The 11,057-nt window shown below is 40.3% G+C and overlaps 1 protein-coding gene across 1 annotated transcript in view; it reads left to right on the top strand.

Annotated features, from left to right (window-relative positions):
• Positions 1–378: 378 nt before the first annotated feature.
• LOC124799214 (laminin subunit alpha-1) overlaps positions 379–11,057 on the top strand; it is a 216,601-nt gene continuing 205,922 nt past the window's right edge. The window contains exons 1-4 of the mRNA XM_047262749.1: positions 379–402; positions 527–710; positions 6,197–6,336; positions 6,683–6,916. Coding sequence (XP_047118705.1) covers positions 379–402; positions 527–710; positions 6,197–6,336; positions 6,683–6,916 — 582 coding nt within the window. The remainder of the gene's footprint in view (positions 403–526; positions 711–6,196; positions 6,337–6,682; positions 6,917–11,057) is intronic.

Genomic DNA, 11,057 nt, shown 5'->3' with positions numbered 1-11,057 from the left:
TTTTAAGGATTGGGATTTTTGAAAGAGAAACATTTTCCGTAAATTATAAAAAAAAAGTTCAGAATGCTAGAGTGAAAGAACTTAGGCAGATAAGTCCAAATGCAGGTTTTCTTTGTAATCATAAAGCAATTATCTTTAAAATAAAAAAAATACCAACAAAATATCTAAAACTTTTAAAATTTTTTTCCAAAATTCGCATCTTAACAATGGTATGCACAATGTCATCTTTGGAGGGCTGTATCTCGGAGCAGAATTTTTTTGGGAAGAAACAAAAAAATATGTGTTCCTTACTTAGTCCTTCATTTTAACATACGCTTAACTCGATAACATCTGAGACTTTAAAGGTAAGATTTTTTTTCCTAACCTGCCTATATTGATATGGACTATGCCATAAAAAGAACTGTGTTGATTTATTTATGGATTGTGTTTCAATTCTTGATAATTTATGAAGATTGTCTAATGTATATTTTTTTTTTTTTTTTTTTTTTTTTTTTTTTTTTTTTTTTTTTTTTTTTTTGCCTTATAGGATGGTTATTGGGGACTTTCAGCAACGACCCCTTGTGAACCTTGTGGCTGTGATCGTATAGGTTCTATTAACACTTCCTGTGATCAAGTTACTGGTCAGTGCCATTGTAAATCTGGAATCGGAGGGAGGATTTGTGATACTTGCCTTCCACATTATTATGGCTTTTCTGTTTCTGGCTGTTCAAGTAAGTTCACCTTTAAAATGATTTATTGTACTAGCTCTCTATTGGGCATCTGTCAAATTTTTCACTTATAATTAAATCACTGCTCCTTTTCTTTTATTACCCTGAAATTTCATGTATGCCATACCTGTCATTCTTTCCAGAATCTCTCTATTTTAGAATTTATGACAATATTATGGAAAAGTTATTACTTTGTAACCATTTCACTTTTCACAAGAATGATAAACTTATTACAGTGAAGTCTTCATTTGAATAAATTACTCCTAGGTAGAATTTACAACTTAATATTTCTTAGCTTATAAACACTAGTGAACTTTTAATGTGCTGGAGTGAAATGCAGTACACTGGATCCCGCCAGCAAATGAGTAAAGAAGCTTAAGATCCTCTTCTATGCTGACAAATTGCTACAGCATTAGAAAATTATAAATAAAGCCAAATCATTAAATATTGTCCTTTTTTTTAATTGTGAGTGATGACTGTAATATGGTTAATGAAAAAAATTGCAGCAGCTTTCCTTTACATAATTGCCTGTATGAGTGCTACAGAAAATTTATTGCTGTAATACAGGAAATTTTCTGATATTTATGATTTTTTTGCATAATACTGCAAGTAAAGTGTTAGCTCTATCTGCAGAATATATCTTTTTATAAGGTTTTTCCAATAGTCATGTTGGATTTGTTCATTCAGATCGATAACAAGGAATACCCTGCTGTGGTACAATTGTTTTGATTGATTTATCCCCTAATGAAAATTCTTACAGATGTGAAATGCCTGAGTCCGTAAGCACATAAGGAAAATGGGTATGGACATTTTCCATGGAGAATTCTTATGAGAAAACATTTTGCAAGGTAGATGCCACATTTTTTGAATGCTGACCAAAAACAATCGCAAAAAAAAAGTATCGTCTATGTTAGGACCTTTTAAGAAAGAATCCAACAAGTTGTTTGATCTGAGTTGTTAATGTGGATGAAATGTGGGTCCACCACTTCCCATTAGAAATGTAACGGCAGTCATAGCATTGTGTGAAAGCTGCGGCCCTGTACCAAAACAAGTGAACTTGATTTCATCTGCCAGAAATATTACAGTCAGCATTTTCTGAAATGTTAAAGAAATTTTTCTTATTCACAGCATTGTAATGGTAAAACAGTAACTGGCAAATATTACACATGCATTTGGGACCTCGTGCTTGAAAAATACGTTTGAAGAGACCTGGGTTGCAAAAGGATAAAAGTCTTCACTTTTCCGAAAAAATTATTTATAAAATATCAATTCACAAGGGTGTTTGATAACAGATAAACAGAGGCATTTAAAATGGAAATTATTCTAACAATAAGTGTTGTGCCATTAATGGCATCCCACTTGTATGGGTGGAGTCTTACCATTATAATAGAAAGGAGATGATCCTATTGGTGTCACAGGCATGACACCAAGCTCAGAATGAGGGAACATAACATATAGGGTGCTACAAGGATCAGTACGACTTAAATGGGCATCCAAAAACTGCAATGTTTTCTTAAGTTACAAGCACACCAATAAAAGGCCAAAATCAACCTTAGCGGGCAGTCCGCAGCTCGTGGTCGTGTGGTAGCGTTCTCACTTCCCATGCCCGGGTTCCAGGGTTCGATTCCCGGCGGGGTCAGGGATTTTCTCTGCCTCGTGATGACTGGGTGTTGTGTGATGTCCTTAAGTTAGTTAGGTTTAAGTAGTTCTAAGTTCTAGGGGACTGGTGACCATAGATGTTAAGTCCCATAGTGCTCAGAGCCATTTGAACCATTTAGAACCTTAGCGGGCACAGCCCAGATGACAGCTGAACAGACCTACAAGAGGTTCACATCTAACAGCTTGTAATTTCACACTCAGATTATGGGAATTGTAAACAAGCATTGATAACTGTTAGCTCCAGAAGTAGACTCACTGGTCATACGCTATATTAAAAACTGTGTGTAAAATTGCTTGGAATCCAGATGAATAACAAGTTAAAATTAAGTGCACCTAGATAAACTAATTAAGAAGCTCAGTTCAACATGGACCTCTCTTCTGGGGCAGTGCACCTAAAGTAAATAAAGCCAGACTGGACTGTAACAATATTGTGTAAAGTAGACAACCAGACATCTTACAGAAACTTTTTCAAATACCTTGAAATCTTACACTCACTTCCCAATAAATATACTCATTAATGTTTTTTGTTGTTTATAATAAAGATCAGTTCCAGCTGAGCTGTGATTTAGGTGATCACAGTACAGAAGACAAAAATAATTTTCATGAAGACTTTGCATCCATATCTAGGGTTCAGAATAGAGTTAGGCAAGAAATTTAACAATTTTCCAGCTAATATAAAGTAAAGCACTGGGAATCCCTATTAGTTTAAAAGTAAATTAAAAACAGATCTCATTGACCACTTATACTACAAATTATCCAAATGTCTAGAATCAGGACTTTGCATCTGTACTCCACAGACCTCTGTGAAGTTCAAGGCAGAGGGTAGTTCTGATTGTAGCATTTCTTTGAGTTCAATTCACAAATGGAGCAAGGGAAAGATGATTGTATCAGTGCCTCTGTGTGCGCTGTAATTAATCTAATCTTGTCCTTACGATCTGTAGGGGTGTGATACATAGGCAGTAGTTGTATATTCCTATAGTCATTATTTAAGGATACAGAGTACTTTTCTGGCTCAAGATTATGTAAAAATCAACACCTATTTCTTTCAGGCACTGTTTATAATGTACATGTTTTACAGACTTTTTGTTGATATCAGGCAGTGCAGCACACTTTCTAAACAAATTAGAAATATTTTGAATATTTTTGAACCTGCTTACTGTTGTTAAAAAAATTACAAAGAAATTGATGCAATTTTTTGTCCAAAATGCTTCTTCAAATTGAGGTACCATTCAATTCAATGTTATACATTTGAAAGAGACCAAATTTTTACCAGATATGCATGACATGGTGGCTGATGTACTAGACCTATTTAATTCCACCTACTATGTATATTACAGGGATAAAAAATATCACATACATTTTAATTTTTATAATTTTTTTTCTAATAAAAATGTTAATTTCTCTATAATTTAGTTGATTCTGCAATAAAGCTTAGATCTACTGCATAAGTATGGACTACTGCAAGTTACATAAAAAAATTAGAGCAATGATTTATAAAATTTAGGAAATATTTGTACCTGAATTCTGCAAAATACAGCCTGCGGGAAATTGCGTCAGAACATTCCTGAAGCATAGTTTTCATCCTGTAGCATTTCTTCATCTTCAAGCTTCATCTTGGCATTCCTTTTAGCACTTCTTGCTTCTTTGGTAACTTGAAGAACAAATCTTTCAGCTTTATGCGTCCATTGTCTGTCACAAATACGCAATTGATCTTCCATATTAGAGCCACATTTTATGCCTGCAATGGTTGAAACTTTCATTTGTATTCTGAGTGCGCCCAGGAAGACATTTACTAAGCAAAACAGGGTCACTCAGGTCTTAAAAAATTTGTTTTATTTCGTTCATAACAGGCTCAGGAAGGGAACGCTTATGTGGTATCTTTGACCACTTTCTTTTGCTTTTTGGTAACCACACCAAGAATCACAGCAGCCGTAGTCCCATACTCCACCAGAAGATGGAGCTACATTCACCCCAAGAATCTGCTCCTTTAGGACAAAGTCCATGGACAGGGTGGTCATCTGTGGACAACTTATGAAAGTAGGTGGCCCATACAGGCTGTAACATCATTCAGAGGTGCAGTTCGTCTAATGGCCAGTCCATAATAACTCTTAAGAAGATCTATTTCAGTTTCTATCAATCTGCTTCGGCCAGACACAGATTTTCCATCAGATAGCAACTTTCCTTTCATTTCTCTTTGTAGCTTCCTGAATCTAGCTCCCATCCTCTTTTGCACATGTCCACAACACTCCACTATAAACATTGAACTCATTAACTTTATTGAAAGCTTTAGAGTCCCCATCGCATAGGTACTTTGTACATCTAACGTTATAAAAGGGCACCGACCTCTGAAATAATTGTAGAGCTCCACCACACTCCATACCTCTACTGTAACCATCATAATTCTTAGAACACTGATGTTCAATATGTCATTCAGTGTTACCATGGCAGGTGTAGCAGTACTTAGATAAGCACTCAACACCAACAACTTTTCCATTCTCCATAGAAGTAGCACTCGCAACACCATTCAACGAACGATGTCCTCGATGTTGCTGTATCCCGTCAAGTGCAACAGCAATGTCCCTGGTTCCATTAATATTTACAGTTTCTTCTACTGCACATTTCATAGATGCTTTAGACACAGCTGTCAAGGCACGTAAAAGTATTTTTATGTACTTGCTGAACCTACTGGGAGGAGGAGGAAGGTCCATCAAACCACAAAATATTTGAGCAGCCTTTTTTCCTTTTCCTCTTGCATGCATTGCATACACTTACTTCAAATTCACATCATATGAATTATGTACAATGTTCGAACTCATTTTTGAGGTAGATTTATTGCAGGATCTACACAGAACAACTAATTTTGATGATAAACTCTTCCTGCTACTTTGTTGTTCAGTTATTTCCAGACAGCCTACTCCAACACATTGTTTACATTGTGCCACTTCCTTTATCAGAGAAGATAAGATGCCCACATCAACAACAGCAAACCCACTACAAACAGCGCCATTGTTAACACAGCTGCTTCCAGTGTCTGTCTTCCTAGCTGCTCAATACAGAGCTTAGCTTCAAGTGACACGGAGCAGAAGTTAGTTTCCCGTAGCCTCTGCACTGAATTATCACACATTTTGACTTCACACTGTAGACACTGCACATCGGAGAACTCATGTCTCTGAACTAGCAACTGCGTATTGAATGCTCTCACATGACAAACAATAAAATTGGTTGCAGCACTGGTTACTTAACTCCATAGTAGACTCTTGTTCGTGTTTCAGGGAGATAAATATAATTGCTCACAGGGAACTTTGACGTAACAGACTTTATTAAGTCATGGAAAAGTGCAGATATGAAGTAGTTTCTAAATCTGCTATCTATGTGTCGTGTTGACTAAACACTTGGGGAGGAATAGGAACTGTGCATTGACGAGGTTCAGCAGCAGGAGGGGAAGCAGAGGCTCTGGTAAGCGCACACCAGAGTATTGCTTCAGTGCTCAGGATAGGAGGAACGTCATATCCCCACTATATTCTCTGCCCTTTTCCAGGCTGGAATGTGGTATTTGTGTCACAGAAATGGATGTTCCTGAAAGGGCGATTTTAAATTTGGCATCTTTATGCACATTAAAAATTTCTCAGACATTAATATTTTGTGGGGATTCATTGCTTCATTGCTCACAGGACGAATCACCACTATCAGAGATGCATAACCTTAACCATAATTTGTCTAGCACTCAGGCTATCAACGCATTGTCTAGAAGTTTTTATAGTCATTTGTGTGTGCATGTTTAAACGTGCAAAATACTGATTTTGTGTAAGAGATTACCTTGCATATTACAGGATGTGAATCTTGCAGCAATGTTGGGCATATTTGTGATCCAGATACTGGTCGATGTGTTTGCCCACCTTTCACTGAAGGAAACTTATGTGAGCGCTGTCAGCCAAATGCCTGGGGTTTCACATCGGGAAGAGGCTGTAAGGTATACATTTTCTTGAGATATAATGAAGTTACCTGTATTATAGGTGATGGATTATTTTGTGTATTTATCCTTTGTGTTAAATGAGAGTGGATTTATCCTGCAAACTGATGGCAATGCTAAATCTGACAGATCCAAAGGATTTGCAGAGACAAACATTACTATTTACTTTGTGAAAATATATTTAGAAGTAAAGTGTTTTAAAAGACTATACTTACAAAGATTTTCTTGTACTTTTCAATTTTCCCCTGAGTCAATGCATATATTATCATTCGTATTTAGCCATATTTATTGCCTTTATCTCTGTGATATATCAGAAAGATAAACATAACATTTGATTTCTCAACAGGCATGCAACTGTGATGTTGCTGGCTCTTTACAGCAGAGATGTGACAGTGCAAGTGGCCGTTGCATGTGTCGTAGAGGTTTTCACGGTGACAGATGTTCATCGTGTGCTGTTGGCTACTATGGTTACCCAGTGTGCAGACTGTGTGACTGTCATCTGCCTGGAACACAACAGGATAAATGTGACACAAAGACTGGGCAGTGTCTGTGCGATGAATCAGGACAGTGTCCCTGTAAAGTAAGTTAACTTCATGTTTATCAATAGTCTTATTTCAGTGTGTAAATTTGTAGTAAGAGAAATTATATTATTGTCCTTAAATATTGTGATGATTGTTTTCTGGCAGATGTTAAACAGTAAAAAATGTTACACAATGTTCCTTGGTAACCAAGAATAACAACTTAGGAAAAGTTGGCTTATTAATTTTATGCTTTGTAACTCTGAGAACGATGATTGAGCTTCATTACCTTAATATTGATAAAATTATCATTATATATAATTTACCAGCAAAAAAATATTTGTTCTGGGCATTGGTGTGTACTAGTCATTTAATTAATATTTTGAAAGGGAACTTGAAAACACTGGACATATGAAATGAGAAGCAGAAAATTGTGTTTCAGCAAAGGACATTCCTGGATAGGCATAGAAAATTCTATGGCATTCTACTGCAGGGGGAGTTGGTGATCTTGTTTTATAATTTTATGAACAAAATCAAGAGCTTCCACGGGCCCTGTTGCAGTAATTGAAGGCTACATGGCAGTTGTGAACTATTGGTCACACACTTGATCTTGGCCCATATGTGAACAGTGGAATTTGGCTGACTTTTTGTCAGTCAGGAATGTTGATGCTTGTTGCCAATTTTAGTTATGTAACAGTGTGGTGCACTATAGCAGTAAGTGGTCATTGTGAATATAGTGTTGATTTGTGAGCAGTGTTGTGTGTAGTGATTGTTAATAATATAGACAAAAATGAGCAAGGAGGCTGTATGTGGTCCTTCTGTGTGCCTGTGTCTGTATATGTGTGGATGGATATGTGTGTGTGTGTGTGTGTGTGCGAGTGTATACCTGTCCACTTCCAGCTCCACTCCCTCCAAAACCTCAAAGTTTCAATCAACACAATCTGGTACCACAACACCCTAATTCAGTAGTTAACCTTTCCTCCAAACCTCTCTCCCAATCAGAAACCTCTGTCCTATCCAAAGGCCTCACCTTCAGCCCTACTCCCAGATTCAACCAAACAGCCCTCGTCAAAGATTTACTGTCCTACACTCGTACTCTCTGCTGGAAGTATCACTTTGCCACGAAGAAAAATGATCCTAATCCTACCCCTAATGATCCAACTCCCCAAGACACTATCCAAATTGAACCCTGCCTGGAACAGTTCCATCCTCCGTCACAGCGGGACCCACCTCCTCTTCCTCAAAATCACCCTCTCCAAACCTTCCAGGAATTTCTGACTTCCGGCCTTGCCTCTCAATCCTTCTTGAAAAACCTTAATCCTACTCCCAACATCACCACTGCTGAAGCCCAGGCTATCCGTGATCTGAAGGCTGACCGGTCCATCGTCATTCTTCCGGCGGACAAGGGTTCCACGACCGTGGTACTTGATCGTCGGGAGTATGTGGCTCAGCTTTCAGACAACACCACTACAAAGTTTGCCAAGGTAATCCCATTCCTGATGTCCAGGCGGAGCTTCAAGGAATCCTCAGAACCTTAGGCCCCCTACAAAACCTTTCACCTGACTCCATCAACCTCCTGACCCCACCGACACCCCGCACCCCTACCTTCTACCTTCTTCCTAAAACTCACAAACCCAATCATCCCGGCCGCCCCATTGTAGCTGGTTACCAAGCCCCCACAGAACGTATCTCTGCCTATGTAGATCAACACCTTCAACCCATTACGTGCAGTCTCCCATCCTTCATCAAAGACACCAACCACTTTCTCGAACGCCTGGAATCCTTACCCAATCCGTTACCCCCAGAAACCATCCTTGTAACCATTGATGCCACTTCCTTATACACAAATATCCCGCACGTCCAGGGCCTCGCTGCGATGGAGCACTTCCTTTCACGCCAATCACCTGCCACCCTACCTAAAACCTCTTTCCTCATTACCTTAGCCAGCTTCATCCTGACCGACAACTTCTTCACTTTTGAAGTCCAGACATACCAACAATTAAAGGGAACAGCCATGGGTACCAGGATGGCCCCTTCGTACGCCAACCTATTCATGGGTCGCTTAGAGGAAGCCTTCTTGGTTACCCAGGCCTGCCAACCCAAAGTTTGGTACAGATTTATTGATGACATCTTCATGATCTGGACTCACAGTGAAGAAGAACTCCAGAATCTCCTCTCCAACCGCAACTCCTTTGGTTCCATCAGAGTCACCTGGTCCTACTCCAAATCCCATGCCACTTTCCTTGATGTTGACCTCCACCTGTCCAATGGCCAGCTTCACACGTCTGTCCACATCAGACCCACCAACAAGCAACAGTATCTCCATTACGACAGCTGCCACCCATTCCACATCAAACGGTCCCTTCCCTACAGCCTAGGTCTTCGTGGCAAACGAATCTGCTCCAGTCCGGAATCCCTGAAGCAATACACCAACAACCTGACAACAGCTTTCGCATCCCGCAACTACCCTCCCGACCTGGTACAGAAGCAAATAACCAGAGCCACTTCCTCATCCTCTCAAACCCAGGACCTCCCACAGAAGAACCACAAAAGTGCCCCACTTGTGACAGGATACTTTCCGGGACTGGATCAGACTCTGAATGTGGCTCTCCAGCAGGGATACGACTTCCTCAAATCCTGCCCTGAAATGAGATCCATCCTTCATGAAATCCTCCCCACTCCACCAAGAGTGTCTTTCCGCCGTCCACCTATCCTTCATAACCTCTTAGTTCATCCCTATGAAATCCCCAAACCACCTTCCTTACCTTCTGGCTCCTACCCTTGTAACCGCCCCCGGTGTAAAACCTGTCCCATGTACCCTCCCACCACCACCTACTCCAGTCCTGTAACCTGGAAGGTGTACACGATCAAAGGCAGAGCCACGTGTGAAAGCACCCACGTGATTTACCAACTGACCTGCCCACACTGTGAAGCTTTCTATGTGGGAATGACCAGCAACAAACTGTCCATTCGCATGAATGGACACAGGCAGACAGTGTTTGTTGGTAATGAGGATCACTCTGTGGCTAAACATGCCTTGGTGCACGGCCAGCACATCTTGGCGCAGTGTTACACCGTCCGGGTTATCTGGATACTTCCCACTAACACCAACCTATCCGAACTCCGGAGATGGGAACTTGCTCTTCAATATAACCTCTCTTCCTGTTATCCACCAGGCCTCAATCTCCGCTAATTTCAAGTTGGCGCCACTCACACCTCACCTGTCATTCAACAACATCTTTGCCTCTGCACTTCTGCCTCGACTGACATCTCTGCCCAAACTCTTTGTCTTTAAATATGTCTGCTTGTGTCTGTGTATGTGTGGATGGATATGTGTGTGTGTGCGAGTGTATACCCGTCCTTTTTTCCCCCTAAGGTAAGTCTTTCTGCTCCCGGGATTGGAATGACTCCTTACCCTCTCCCTTAAAACCCAAATCCTTTCGTCTGTCCCTCTCCTTCCCTCTTTCCTGACGAGGCAACCGTTGGTTGCGAAAGCTAGAATTTTGTGTGTATGTATGTGTTTGTTTGTGTTTCTATCGGCCTGCCAGCGCTTTCATATGGTAAGTCACATCATCTTTGTTTTTAAATATATTTTTCCCGCGTGGAATGTATCCCTCTATTTTATATATATATAAGATGATGAGACTTACCAAACAAAAGCGCTGGCAGGTCGATAGACACACAAACATACTCACAAAATTCTAGCTTTCGCAACCAACGGTTGCTTCATCAGGAAAGAGGGAAGGAGAGGGAAAGACGAAAGGATGTGGGTTTTAAGGGAGAGGGTAAGGAGTCATTCCAATCCGGGGAGCGGAAAGACTTACCTTAGGGGGAAAAAAGGACGGGTATACACTCGCACGCACACACATATCCATCCGCACATACACAGACACAAGCAGACAGTTGTAAAGGCAAAGAGTTTGGGCAGAGATGTCAGTCGAGGCAGAAGTAAAGAGGCAAAGATGTTGTTGAAAGACAGGTGAGGTGTGCGCGGCGGCAACTTGAAATTAGCGGAGGTTGAGGTCTGGCGGGTAACGAGAAGAGAGGATATACTGAAGGGCAAGTTCCCATCTCCGGAGTTCTGACAGGTTGGTGTTAATGGGAAGTATCCAGATAACCCGGGCGGTGTAACACTGTGCCAAGATGTGCTGGCCGTGCACCAAGGCATGTTTAGCCACAGGGTGATCCTCATTACCAACAAAC

Source organism: Schistocerca piceifrons, chromosome 5 (genome assembly GCF_021461385.2).
Source record: "Schistocerca piceifrons isolate TAMUIC-IGC-003096 chromosome 5, iqSchPice1.1, whole genome shotgun sequence".
Taxonomy (NCBI): Eukaryota; Metazoa; Arthropoda; class Insecta; order Orthoptera; family Acrididae; genus Schistocerca; species Schistocerca piceifrons.
Note: the sequence above shows the minus strand (reverse complement) of the source record. Positions and strands in the feature narration are given on the sequence as shown.